Source organism: Balaenoptera ricei, chromosome 1 (genome assembly GCF_028023285.1).
Source record: "Balaenoptera ricei isolate mBalRic1 chromosome 1, mBalRic1.hap2, whole genome shotgun sequence".
NCBI classification, from domain to species: Eukaryota; Metazoa; Chordata; class Mammalia; order Artiodactyla; family Balaenopteridae; genus Balaenoptera; species Balaenoptera ricei.
Window position 1 is genome coordinate 99,332,776 of NC_082639.1, and position 14,194 is coordinate 99,346,969.

General features: G+C 51.4%; 1 protein-coding gene across 6 annotated transcripts in view; it reads left to right on the forward strand.

Moving 5' to 3' along the window:
* The window catches only part of TAFA3 (TAFA chemokine like family member 3), a 23,426-nt gene extending 9,429 nt beyond the window's left edge, over window positions 1-13,997 (forward strand). Inside the window, exons 2-7 of one of the 6 annotated variants that reach the window (XR_009504199.1) lie at window positions 3,344-3,401; window positions 5,858-5,973; window positions 6,572-6,721; window positions 7,650-7,774; window positions 12,744-12,881; window positions 13,671-13,997. Coding sequence is in view for 4 of the 6 variants with exons in the window: in XM_059927950.1 (XP_059783933.1) it covers window positions 3,344-3,401; window positions 5,858-5,973; window positions 6,572-6,721; window positions 7,650-7,861 (536 nt within the window). In the remaining 2 variants the exon portion in view is untranslated. Of the gene's footprint in view, window positions 1-3,343; window positions 3,402-5,857; window positions 5,974-6,571; window positions 6,722-7,649; window positions 7,862-8,876; window positions 10,806-12,743; window positions 12,907-13,670 lie in introns of those variants that run through there. The other 5 variants (XR_009504198.1, XM_059927987.1, XM_059927968.1 and 2 more) reach the window with 5 other exon arrangements.
* Window positions 13,998-14,194: the final 197 nt, after the last annotated feature.

The following is a 14,194-nucleotide window of genomic DNA, read 5'->3' on the forward strand; positions in this document are numbered from 1 at the left end:
AGGCAGACAGGGAGATAAAGAACATGCTGCTGCTATGGGTATTTCCCTCCTGTTTGAGAAAAACTGGAACCAGCTCACAGATAAATGGCATAAACAGCAGCAGCAAGCCATAGACAGAAGAAAAAATATAACATCCTGGCTATTTTTATTATTCAGTGTTTCTGGGACAGTTTGCTTACCACTTCTCTGTGTCATCCAGCTCCATAATCCCTGCTCTTCACAACACCCATCATGGTGTGACTGCAAGTGGGCCACAGAGCCAGGGCCCAGAGACCCCCTAGTTCCAGCAACAGATGGTCAGCAGGGATGTCAACAGCTCCCTTGGGCTCTAGAACAGCCTTCCGACCATACCCAAATCCTAAGACTCTCCTCTCCCTGAACCTCTCACCTCCTATTCCTGGCATCATCACACCTCCTCCATCCTCAGACTGCCCCAGAACCTGGTGAGAAGGTCACCACCTCTACTCATCCCTGAGGCAGCACAGAGTGAGAGGCAAAAGGGAGATGGAGTGGGAAGAAGCAGCCTTGTAGGATATTCTTTGCTGAGAACTGCTCAGAGGCTGGTTCTGCCAGGAGTGTGTGAGTCCTCAGCTAAGGGTGGGAAATGGGCATCCTCAAGAGAAATCCCTTTAGGGACTTCCCTGGTGGTCCAGTGGGTAAGACTCCACTCTCCCAATGCAGGGGGCCCGGGTTTGATCCCTGGTGGGGCAACTAGATCCCGCATGCATGCCGCAACTAAGAGTCCTCATACTGCAAATAAAAAAGATCCCGCGTGCCACAACTAAGACCGGGCACAGCCAAAATAAATAAATTAATTAATTAATTAATTAATTTTAAAAAGACAGAGAGAGAGAAGTCCCTTTATCCTGGGCCACATGCAGTGGCTCAGAGCCAGGAACTGGGCTTCTTCCCTTTGCCTCTCCCCTCCCCATTACTCCATTCCCAAAGCCCTCTTAAACTAAGAGGAGTGTCCTTCAATCAAGAGACGTTCACAGACCACCACTTCCTCTCTCATTTGTCTAATACTTTCACATCCAGAATCTCACCCTGTAAAAAATTACACACTATACAATTGCAATTACATTGCAATTTTTATGGTGAAGAAACTGGGTCTCAGAGTTTCGTTCCCAAGTTGGGGTTCATACCCATCATCCACAGGCCTACCAAAGCCCTCCTGCCTGCCAGGTCCCTACCCACATGCCTCCCCTGGTCCTTCCTGCCCCAGAGGACACCGCTCCTGGGGTAGAGATCATTTGCTATTTCCTCCTGGATTTTAACATTTTAACACTGAAGGGCTACCATAGCAATCTAAAAGAGCGTTGTCAAATAGGAGTTTGTGCAATGTGGGAATGTTCTATATCTTTTCTGCCCAATACAGTAGTCCCTAGCTGCATGTGGTGATTGAGCACTTGAAATGTTGTGAGTGTAAATGAGAAACTTAATTTAAGATGTTATTTACCGTATTGGACAGTGCAGTTCGGGAATCTTCAAGGCTCAAAACCCGTGAGGGTCTGGGCTATCACTCCTCACACTCAGCACCCCACCCCAAGCCCCAAGACCTCCAGAGTCTTGAGGGACCTCTCTGAATTACCTGCCTATACCAGGGACCACATCGCGAGGTCTGGCTATCCTCTCTTCCCCGGTCTTGCCACGAGCGCCAGGGGTCGCTGTGTCCGCGGGGCCGGCGGAGCGCTGCGCGCGGTGCCCGGCGCTGTCCGGGAGGCGGCGGCGGCGACGCCCGCGCGGGGCTGGGGAAGCGGGGGCGGCCCCGGGCTAGGAGGAGGAGGCAGCGGCGGCGGCAGCCGCGAGCTCCCAGGCCTGCGGGCGGGAGCCTCGGAGGGACCCCGGCTGAGCTCTGCAGAGCTGGCCGAGCGGGCCCGGAGCTCCCCGGTGCCCAGGGCGCGCCCCGCACGACCGTGATGCCAGTTTGGCCAGAGCCCCTCCGCCTCGGGGACGCAGCAACTTGGTGAGGGGGACAGGACTCCGGACTAGACAGCACCGGAGCTGACCGCTCCCGCCTGCAGTCCGCCTTTCGGAGTCTCGATCCCGGGCTCAGAGGCGAGGAGAACCTCAGGCCGGCGGGTGGAACCCGTGGGTACCGCCGTGGGGCAGGTAGGTCCCAGGCGTGGGAGCTCAGAATTGGGAGGACTGAGTGGGCGCGGGGCAGGGGCGGGAGAAGGCAGGGAAAGGTTAAAAGATCTTGTGGTTCACATTCTCAACCCCATGCTGGTAGGCAGGGGTTTGGGGAAAACAGCCTGGGAAACTGAGGCAGGAGTGTGGCAGCCTGAGAACAAACCCCAGAAGCTTCTTTCTCAAGCTCTCTCTGAGGGAAGGAATAGAATGCCAGAGAAGGCACCCCAAATGCCCACTCCCAGGTCTTTTGGGTCTTGGGGTTCATAGGAGAGATGGGAGAGTTGGGTTGGAGGTGTGGCAGCTCAGAGAGAAATGGGTTGGGAGACTGCCAGAGAAAAGGCACAGCTGCCTTTGTAATGATCAAAACAAAGTTTCCTGAAGGGGGCAGGGAGAGGAGATACCTACTCAGAAAAGAGGTACTTCTAGAAGCTCTCTGCCCACAGAGCACACGCATCCCAGGGGTTTTGACATCACTTCCTCCATCTGTCCCCGCAGTCTTTTCTGGGCTCTCACTCTGGGGAGCTAGGACACATGGCTCTTGGTCCTTCTGGAGCCCCACCATCCTACCTGCCTCAGTTCCACCTCCCTTTGGAGGCTGAGAGAGGAGGTCTTGGGAAAAATGGAGATGCTTTGGGGCTGAGGCCGCTGAGGCTTAGAGACCTGGAGGACTCCCGTTCTAGCCCTCTAGAGTGGGAATGGGGGTGAGGGCGGCAGAGTTGAGCCAGCTTCTGGCCAGTCCAGGAAGTAGGTGTGATGGGGCTAGGAGGAGAGGAGGCAAAGAGGATTCAGGACCTCAGGGGTTATTATTCTCAGGCGCCTCTTCCCAGCAGCAGCTGTCAGATTCTGCTCAGAAACTCTTCCCCGGCCTTCAGCCCCTTCCCAAGGCCAGAGAGATGACAGTGTGGGTTCTTAGACACCTCCTACCATCAACCCTGCTTCACTCCCGGCACAGAGAAGCTCCCTCCGGCTTCTCTTCTCAGGCCTACCAACCTACATGTTCCCAGAGTCTGCAAGGACCTCTGCGAATTCCCAGGGCAGAGGAGGGACTCTGCCCCCTGTCCTGGCACCTTGGGGAACAACCTCAGAATTAGGCACTACTTCAGTGCCCAGTCCACCCACTTGCCCTCACCCAGGCCCTCCTCCACCCCATGCAGGGCCACGGGCTCCCTCTGTCCCTTGCAAACCACAAGAATCTCTCCTATTTGTCTAGGAAGAGTGAGTCTGAGACCAGTGGATGAACTGACAGAAGATAAAAGATTCCAAAAAAGGTGAGTGAGGAGACAGTTGAAGAGGGGGAGTTGGGGGAGGGGTGCGTAGACAGAGATCAAGCACCCTCTCCAAGGGAGCAGCCGGGTCCTGGCATTTAGTTTGGCCTCTAGTGTTCCCAGCACTAAGCTGGCACCTGAGGGAGCCCAGTGATGCCCCAAGGGGTAGCAGTGCAGCAGAGGGGGTGGTTCATGCCCCTTCTGTGCTTGGGTGGCTCCCAGCTGCTCTGTGCCTCTGCTTTACTGGGGTTCCCTCCATTTCTAGTCCACTCTCTGGGATAGATTTGGGAGATTCGAACCATCAAGGATGAAGGAGGAGAAGGAAAGGGGAAGAGAGCAGAAGCAAGGTGGTCCAGTGGGAACAGGGCAGGTTTCTGGGCTCAGGGTCTTCTACCCACATGCTGCCTGGCCTTGGGCAAGTCATTTGACTTCTATTAGCCTCCATTTCATTTCTTCCTTTTTATATTTAAATTTTGTTTAAGTTGAATTGCTAGTACCTTCCCGTGGTTCAAATCCCGAAAGATTAAAGAGCAATAGGGAGAGGGATTTCCCTGGCAGTCCAGTGGTTAAGACTTTGCCTTCTTTTTTTTTTTTTTTTTTTTTTTTTATTTTAATAAATTTATTTATTTATTTAATTTTTGGCTGTGTTGGGTCCTCATTGCTGCCCGTGGGCTTTCCTTTTTTTTTTTAGTTGTGGCGAGCGGGGGGCCACTCTTCATTGTGCCACGTGGGCCTCTCATTGTGGCGGCTTCTCTCGTTGCAGAGCACGGGCTCTAGTCGTGCAGGTCCCAGTAGTTGTGGCTCACGGGCTCTAGAGCGCAGGCTCAGTAGTTGTGGCACACGGGCTTAGTTGCTCCGCGGCATGTGGGATCTTCCCGGACCAGGGCTCGAACCTATGTCCCCTGCATTGGCAGGCGGATTCGTAACCACTGCGCCACCAGGGAAGTCCAAGACTTTGCCTTCTAATGCAGGGGGTGCAGGTTCGATCCCTGCTTGGGGAGCTAAGATCCCACATGCCTCACGGCCAAAAAGCCAAAACATAAAACAGAAGCAATATTGTAACAAATTCAATAAAGACTTTAAAAATGGTCCACATCAAATATTACTCAGCCATAAAAAGAAACAAAACTGAGTTATTTGCAGTGAGGTGGATGGACCTAGAGACTGTCATACAGAGTGAAGTAAGTCAGAGAGAGAAAAACAAATACCATATGCTAACACATATATATGGAATCTAAAAAAAAAAAAAAATGGTTCTGAAGAACCTAGGGGCAGGACAGGAATAAAGACGCAGATGTAGAGAATGGACTTGAGGACACAGGGAGGGGGAAGGGTAAGCTGGGACGAAGTGAAAGAGTGGCATGGACATATATACACTACCAAATGTAAAATAGCTAGCTAGTGGGAAGCAGCTGTATAGCACAGGGAGATCAGCTCGGTGCTTTGTGTCCCCCTAGAGGGGTGGGATAGGGAGGGTGGGAGGGAGACACAAGAGGGAGGGGTTACGGGGATATATGTATACCTATAGCTGATTCATTTTGTTATACAGCAGCAACTAACACAACATTGTAAGGCAGTTATACTCCAATAAAGATGTTTAAAAAAAAATGGCCCACATCAAAAAAAATCTTAAAAAAAAAAAAAAAAAAAGAGCAATAGGGAGAAAAATGTCTCCGTTCTACCTCTGTATCCCAGCCAACCAGTTTCCCACTCCCAGCCAACTAGTTTCCCTTCTTGGTGACCAACAATGTTATTAGGGTCTTTTGGTACATTTTCCAGAGCTAGCTTAACCCATATTTGAGCAACATATATAATCCCTCCCTTTTACACATTGAATACACATCACCCGGCACTTTGCCTTTTTTCCCTAAATGATGGATTATCGTTGGAGATCACTGCATGCCTCAGTACATAAAGCATTTCCTCCTTCTGTTACAGCTGTCTGGATGGGCATTGCACAGATGGCCCACAGTGTATTTAGCCAGCCCTTTACTCAGGGTTGTTTAGGTTGTGTCCAGGCTTTTTGAGTATCAGTTTGCTCATTTGTAAAATGGGTACAAATAATCCTACTTTGTAGGACAGTCGTGAAGGATTCAAGAGTATGTTTGCAGGGTCAAGTGCTCAAAACATGGCAGTCAGCATTATTGTTCCTTCCATGTCACAGCCCTCCATGGGACCATGCCCGGTTCATTCTTTAAGACCCCTCCTAAATGTCATCTCCTCCACAAAGCTTTCCATGTTTTTCCCAGCAGAACAGTCTCCCTTCCTGCTCCCCTTTCTGACTGTAGTACTCACCACTTTCTACAGTGAGTCTGTGCCAGGCCGAGAGCTGCCTGGGGACAAGTCGTGCACCCTGCCCGCCTCTGTGCCCCCCAGAGCACGTGGCACAGTGGTGCTGGCACTGGGCACTGGGAGGGCTCCTGCCTGGAGTCAAGCAGGGTGTGTGCTTCTCTCTGCAGGATGCGTGAGAGGGCCACACAGAACTGGAGCACGGGCGGCTGGCTGCTGGCACTTGGCCTGGTCTGGCTGTGGACCCACCTGGCCTTGGCTTCCTTGCAGCCTCCAACTCCTACAGGTCTAGGGGAGGTGGTGGGGCCCTGGGGCGGGCGGTTTTCCAGGATGCCTGGAAAGCTGGACACCACTGCACCCCGTTCCACAGCAGGCAGGTCTCTGAGGCAGAGTAAAACCCACAGATTCAAGGGCAGACCCATTCTCACCTTCCCTTCCATGCCGGAAGGTGTTCTGCAGGGAGAGGAGCCCCCCGGGTCAGGGCTTAAGTCTAGCCTCCTGGCCTAATTCTGTGGTTTTCCTTCTGGGATGGCTAAAGCCGGTGTAAGCGGATGATCCTCCCCACGCATTGTAAGCCCTCGGGGCCCTTGGCCTCACCCAGAGGAAGCCAGGAGATGGGGGATGGTGTGGACTCCATCTTTCTCCTGCCCAAGGGCCAGACTCTGCCAGGGTGATGAGTGTGGCCTCACTGGGGAGGAAGGAAGGATAGGAACACTGATGTGGCAGGAAGATGTCATCCGTCTCCTCCTCCCCTGCGATTGGAAATCTCTTACCTCCCCCTGCCCTGAGCTGGGAGGAGGGGCTGGAGGACAACTAGGGTGGGTGGGAGGGGAGCAGGGGTGCTGGCCTGGGCCGGGCATCTGATGGTGTGCTGGCCCTTTCAGTCCCCGTGAAGCAGGGCACCTGCGAGGTGATTGCCGCTCACCGCTGCTGTAACCGGAACCGCATCGAGGAGCGCTCCCAGACTGTCAAATGCTCTTGCTTCTCTGGCCAGGTGGCCGGCACCACCCGGGCAAAGCCCTCCTGCGTGGACGGTGAGTGAGAGGCTGGGACCTGGCAGGGAGGGCTTGGTCAGAGAGATAAGAAGGTCTGTCCAGGCTTCGCCATCTGCTGGGGATACAATTTCATGCCCAGCTCAGGGCTTTCACTGTCGGAGTCTCAAATGATGGGGCCACCTCTGGGAGGAGGGGCACAGATGTGACCATCCCCATCCCATAGATGAGGAAAGCTCTGTCACAAGCACACGCCCTCCCTCCTGGCCACACCTACTGCCTGGCACATACGCGGATTCATTTCCTCCCACGATCTTCTCAGGCCTCCCTTCAGCCTCATCACCTCACACCCACTCCTCCAGACGTTGACTTCTTCACCTGCGGCTCCTTCCCAGGCCTCTTACACATCCCCTCCTCTCGTTCTCAAGCCGGCCTTTACCCTCCCCTCACATGGACACACGTGTATCACTTGGCCACGAATTCCTTCGTATCCACCCCTTTCCCATGGCCCCACCCATGCTTATTTTCTTACTGTCACGTGGCAGCGCCATAAACGTGCCCACTTGTGCTCACACGCACACACCTGCTTGTGCACTCCCTCAAATGGCCTGCACGCTTGCTCACGTACACCAAGGGGTATGTTGAAGACTGTGCCTCTCTGCTAATGACGTGGTGGCTCAACTCAAGGGTTGCCTTAGAGACAACTTCCCCTGCCTTCACCCCGCTCTGTCTTTGGTGAGATGTAGGGGTCAGTGGGGTTGAGGTTGGTATGGTTGTGTCCCAAGGCCTCAGCCTGAGTACTGCCCTTCCGGGCAGCCTGGAGTAGGAAAAAGACAAGGGAAATGCAGGGCTCAAAGCCAGGGTGTGTGGAAACATGCCCTTATTCTGCACAGACCACTCCCACGCCCACAGCTGCATGCTGTACTTGCAGAGAACTTAGAGCTGCCCTCACTGCTTCCTGCTCCCACAGCCTCCATCGTCCTGCAGAAGTGGTGGTGCCAGATGGAGCCCTGCCTGCTGGGCGAGGAGTGTAAAGTGCTCCCGGACCTCTCGGGATGGAGCTGCAGCACCGGACACAAAGTCAAAACCACCAAGGTATCCAGGGAGAGACACCTCATCCCAGCCCTACTCTTCCCCCTTAGCTGGGGGTGGAAAAGGGGGCACAGGAACCCTGGGGTCTAGGATGCCGGTTTCCCAGGGTGAGATCTGCAAGCCATGTGGGCTCATCCCCGGACAGTCTCCCCTGGGTTTGTCTAGACTCTGGGGACTGAAATCCAAGGTGTCCTTCTGGGCAAATTCCTGATGCTCCTGAGCCCTTAGTTTCCTTCTCTGCCAAGAGTGAGTTTGCCTTCCAGAACATGTCAGGTCCATAGAACAACGCAGAGAATTGAGGGAATTATCTAGATAATTGAGAGGGGAATCTCTGCAATAGCCATTCTGCCCTCCCACCCCTGCTGCAGGCCCACCCCACACTCCCACGATTTACTCCCTGTAGCTCACACCTGCCTTTCTCTGGTTGAATTGCTGTGCTGACACCAGCCGAGAGGATTATTATTTCCATGGTTTGCTGCCTGCCCCACAGGACAAGGGATAATCAAAATTTTATCGAACTCATTAGCAGTTCCATGTGTGTCACAGTTAATCAGTTGTATTGCTCTGTCACAGCCGTTTGTACAGATGGGTGACACTGTGGGGCAAGCCAGAACTCTGCCTCCTGCCTTCCCTCCCCACCATCACACCCAGCAAACAAACAAGCAAAGAAAACAATACAGAAGGAAAGGTGGGCTCCGGAGTTCTGAAGAGAACATTTTCATAAGGCACAGAACAGGAGCTACAGCAAGAAAAAGTGTGGCTGGATCTAAAGTAGAGCTTCCTATCTGCAGGCAGGCAAGGGACACAGCCATTCTGAGTATATTTAAGACTAGAAGAGACCCACCCCAGAGCTTCTGACATTTGTCACTCTTATATGGGTTTGGATTTGTAGCCCGTAGATCACTGTGTTTGCAATTTGGTAGCTACTCTGAAGCAAACAGCAGTGACGCAAGGCTGATTTATGTTTGCATGGGCCACCCAGCCACACTTTCCCAGTCTGGACTGCTTTAGGGGAAAGTGACCTGCATATCCTAGGGAATCTCGGGCACACTGGCATGGGACAGGCATTCCCTTCTCTAACCTTCCCGCATCACTTGCTCTGTAGGTCACACAATAGCTCTTGGGGTCATGACCTGACAGCTTGATTGAGCCACGCACTGCAGAATGGTGTCCAGTTACCAGCTGGCAAATATGGAGATTCACTTCCCTGGACCCACACCCTGTACGAAGTGCAGCAGCACTCTTTCCAGAGGTATTGCAGTTAAGCTTCTCAGTAGTTACGTCCTCATATCTCCAGGCCAATCTCCAGCCACATAGCTGTGGTGCTGGGCTTTCCCTGGGGGACACAGAAGAAGGTCAAGATAGAATCCCTACCCTTAAGGAATGTTCAGTCAAGTTGAAGAGCTGACGAAAGGCAATCTAGGTAATTTAGATTAAAGTGTGTAGTATCAGACTGGTTTCTGGCCCATATGCTGTGAGCATGTTGGGGACCGTTCACCCCACTCCAGTTGAGGAGACTCCCATAGCCCTTCAGCCACCCTCTGGCCACAGGGCACAAAGACAGTAGGTCATATTCACCACCCACTACTTCAGTGGGACCTCACATAGGTCCGAATCCCCGGCAAGCTGCTGACCTACTGAAGGAAAACACTCTCCCCTGATGCCAGACCGGCTGTATCTCATTTGGATGGGGCTGAATTGACTTGGGGAAGGAAAGCAGAGATGAAGCCAAACAACTTTCCAGAAAAGCTTCTGCAGAGGCCTTGCCTGCTTTGGACACACTGGGTATGGGCTGGACAGGACTGTAAAATCACCCCCACCCAAACACCCCAGGTTTTTGTTTGCTTGCTTGTTTTAACAGATGAGGAAACTGAGTCCCAGAGAAATGAGGTGACTTGCCCAAGGTGTCACAGCTTGGGCTCCCAAATCTCTAAGACGGCTGACCTTTCACTTAGCCTGGATGTTGGGATTCCAGCCTGGGCCTTCCATGCTGTTTTTATCTCAAGAACAGGAACCTGCCAAGAACTGGATGGACAGCTCAATGATTTTGAGCAAGAACTTTTACAAAGTTCACTCCTATCTGAAATAATCCAGAATACCTACCCACCAGGATGCAGGACCACTGGGTCTCCACTCTGCCCTCAGCCCCAAAACTTCCAAACAGAACCCATGACAGCCCAGAGGTCACTCAGCCCAGTTACAGCTGAGCACTCTGAGCTGGAAGCCTTGTCCACTCTAACCCGTCTCTTCCGGAGTCCTTAGGCTGTGCCTCTCAGAGGCTCTGGCTCCAACAGAGGGTCCGGGTGGCGTCCAGGGCTAGTCAGATTCCTCTTCCTTCAAAGGCCGTGCTAGGCAACAGGGGAGCCCCTGCTGGGCTGGATGGAGCCTCTGCCCAGGACTGAAGGTCAGCCAGTCAGGCTGGCACCCTAGGTGGTCTGCGGATGACACACAGGCCTCAGGGACTCAGAGACGCGAATTACTTGGATGTCTCATCGATAAGAGAATTACAGCCTCAGTGACTGCTGGCATCAGCTGGGATCAGCTGGGATCAGCTGGGATCACCAGGACTGCAGGGTGTGATGGGGCCTTGAGGGGAGGGGTGTCAGTAGAGACCAACTGGGACAATGCTGAATTCTGACTCTCAGAGAAGATAGATCAGATGACGGGTTGAGGCTGAGTCTCAGTCCCTTCCTGTTTCTCTCCCTCCCTCCCCATGCAGTAGAATCAAGACCGTTCACCCCACTCCAGGGTTTATCTTCTTGTTTGCCTTTTTGTTGTTTTTGGTAACGGGGTGACCAATGATGCCGGCTTCGCACTAGACTGTAGATGTCAGAACTCTGACAACTTCGAATCTCTGCACATAGTGGGGTCACAGGGTGGGGTAGTCAAGGAGTAGGTCAAAGGTTGTCATCACCTCCTTCAAGGTTGGGGAGTGGATTAAGGGATTGGCACTCTTTCTGGAAAGGATAGTAAATATTTGCAGGCCACATACAGTCTCTGGTATATTCTTTGTTTTTGTTGTTGTTGATTTTGTTTCATGTTGTTTTAAAAAACCTTTTAAAATGTAAAAACCATTCTTAGCTCAAGGGCTGTACAAAACCAGGCCCCAGGCAATTTTTGGAAGGTTGCCAACCCCAATAAACCTTTGAAAGCAGGCCATCTCTGCAGCTTGGGTCTGCCTCCCGGCCTGCCTTTGGTGCAGTGGGAACCTGAGCGTGAGGGGTGGGTCGGGTTTTGTTTTTCTTCTAATGTTCCTTGAGAGACTGGTGAGTGAATTATTTAGGCTACAAATGAGACAGCTTTAGCAGAGTCGGACAATAAGAGCCTGCTCTCCTTCAAGCCAGGATGCAGGCTTCTCTACTCCCTCCCCATCCCTCAAGACTATGTCCAGGAGGGAGGGAGAGGGCTCCAGCCCCCTGCATATCTGCTGCATCCATAGCCAGTGGGCTGTGAGCTGGGGGATTATGCTGTACAAACTTCCCCCAAGCTGCCAACCACCGCCCGCCCCTGCCACAGCCAGGCTCCTTGATCCTCCCTGACTTCCCTCATCCCTGCTTCAGAGAAGACCTCCTTCCTTTGGCACATGCTGGAATTTGCTAATTCATTTTTTTAACCCCTCAAAGCCTCCATTTCCTCCTGACCTAATCATATATTTATTTGGTGGGCTTTGAGGGGTATTCTTTATATGGCCAGGAGAGCCCCACACGAGAGGATCTGATGGAGAAGGGAAAGCGTCTCACCTCCCAACAGAAGCTCCCTCAGGTCCTGCTTCCAACTAAGTCAACATTTGTACACATTTTGTAGCTGCTTCAATGGCAGTATAGGAATGCAAATTAATTTTCTTGGAGCATAGGGGTCCTGGATCATTTGTGTTCCTTTTCTCCCCTTAGTGGGATGGGCTCTCAGATTTCCTGAGGTTAGCTGGTAACCCTACCCAACCAGCTTCGGAAGGTTGCCAGCTACAGAAGATCATGTGGCTACTTTCTGTGGCCTCCTGGCAGTTTCATTAAGGTCTGTGAGTGACATCCTAATTAATGGCTCCAGACAGTTGGCTAGAGTTGAAGCTGCAGCTTCCTAAAATCACAAGCTTAGAGCTAGAAAGGATTTGAGAGACCTTAGCCAATTCCCTCATTTGACAGATGAGAAAAGGAAGGCTCAGAGAGGTTAGGTAATTTGCTCAAAGTCACACAGCAAGCTGGTGGCATGTGCTGCCCAGTGATCCAGACAAGTGCTCTTTATGCTACTGCACATTGCCTCTTACTCTAGTATAGATGAGAGCCCTGAAAAGAAGCCAGAATTTCAGCAAGGATGAATGTGAAAGAGCCTCACTCTAAAATCACCCAACCCTGTGAGTTCCAAAGGACAGAATAAAGAAGAATGGGAAGCTTTTAGAGATATATACACAGAAAGAGGGGAGAAGGGACAAAAGGGGGGAATTGAGATCACTCAGAAGAACATCCAAACACCAAAGCACCACACAAAATAATTAGAATGAAACTTGATTTTTGTCCTTCTTGGAGGAGACAGAATGGAGCTCCTGTCAATCTTTGGGAGACCTGTGCAGCAGTTTTGATGGTTTCAGGATTCTTTAGAGCCTAGTGCAAGGGGCTGCAAACCAAGGCCCATGGGCCAAATTTGGTCCACCACCTGTCTTTGTAAATAAAGTTGCATTGGAATGTAACCGTGCTTATTTGTTTATTATTGTCTGTGACTACTTTCCTACTATGAGATAGCAGAGCTAAGTCATTGCAGAGAAACCATACGGCCTACAAGGCTTAAAATATTTACTGTTGGACCCTTTGTAGAAAACTTTTGCCAACCCCTGCCCTGGCATTTTTATCAAGTCTTTCTCAATACACGCTGACAATTTGGAAAATGATGACTGTATGTTGAATTTCTAGGTTTGGATTTTTTTTTTTTGGTTTTTTTTTTTTTTTGAGTCTGTGCTTGTGTCCCCTTTAACCCCTTCCAGTGCCACTTGTGAGCTCTAACAACCAAAGAAACGAAGAAACAACGACTAAGACAGAGGCCAAGAAAAAGACTTGGAACAGATGGAAGCTTTCCTGATATGTTGTCACACCCCAGATCAGCAAAGTTCACATTTCCCAAGGTCATGTAACTTCTACTTTTAAACCTCAGGGAAATAAGTGCAAGTGCACCCATGTGTAAAGATGTAATTGTGTACGCATGTATGCTGCTGGTGTTTCTGTGCATCTGTGGATTTGAGCAACTCCGTGCTCAAAAGCAAGGCTGATATTCAAAATATATAAAAACTAGCTCACCACAGAGACTGACTAATCAAGGCAAATGCCAACCTGTACGTCAGACCAGGGCACGTTAACTGCACAAAGCCCAGCGCGTTTCCATTCCACCTGCTGTGGCTGAGATGGGACTTCAGAGTAGGGGAGCAGCTAAGCTGGTTCTTGATTTCCTTGGTCTTGTGATGTGTCACTGAGGGTGAGTCTGGGTCCAGAGGCTGCTGGACTCAGATGGCTATAAACATTGTATTTGGAATAGACATATAGACTGGGCATAAGGAAGAACAGGCAACTGCCTTTCAAGCCTTACATAAGGGTACACACTCCCCTTTAGTCTGGCTTCGAGGGATAGGATTCCAACCATTTTCAAAGGCTGGATTGACTTCCATGCTGGGTGATTGGCAGTACACAATCACTTCTACTAGTGAATGTCTACCTTGTGTCAAGCACATTAGGCTCTTTATATAGGTAACAGTATATTAAATGGGACTCTTCCCATCTCAGGATTTGGGCAGAGGCCTCAAAGGTGAGGAAAAGAATAATAGGGATCAGCTATTATCAGCTACCACATTCTAAATCAAGATGCTAGACTAGGGACTTCCCTGGTGGCACAGTGGTTAAGAATCTGCCTGTCAATGCAGGGGACATGGGTTCGAGCCCTGGTCTGGGAAGATCCCACATGCCGCGGAGCAGCTAAGCCCGTGCGCCACGACTACTGAGCCTGCGCTCTAGAGCCCGCGAGCCACAACTACTGAGCCTACGCACCACAACTACTGAAGCCCACGTGCCTAGAGCCTGTGCTCTGCAACAAGAGAAGCCACCGCAATGAGAAGCCCAAACACCGCAGCAAAGAGTAGCCCCTGCTCGCCACAACTAGAGAAAGCCTGCACGCAGCAACGAAAACCCAATGCAGCCAAAAATAAATAAATAAGTAAAAAAGATGTTAGACTATATCTCAGATTTGTAAAACGGATGGTCCATAGGCCTTTACTCCCCTCCAAACTGTATAACAGAGGGCTAAGAGCTGAGGCTGAAAGGCAGGTGGTATTGAAGGTCTGTCTGGAGTGAGTTGTCACTTCCTTCCTCCCCCAGCCAAGGGGAAGGTTTAGGTGTCGATTCTCTCTTACACCCATTTAAGAGGGGAATTGCAGAAAAGAACTCCAAG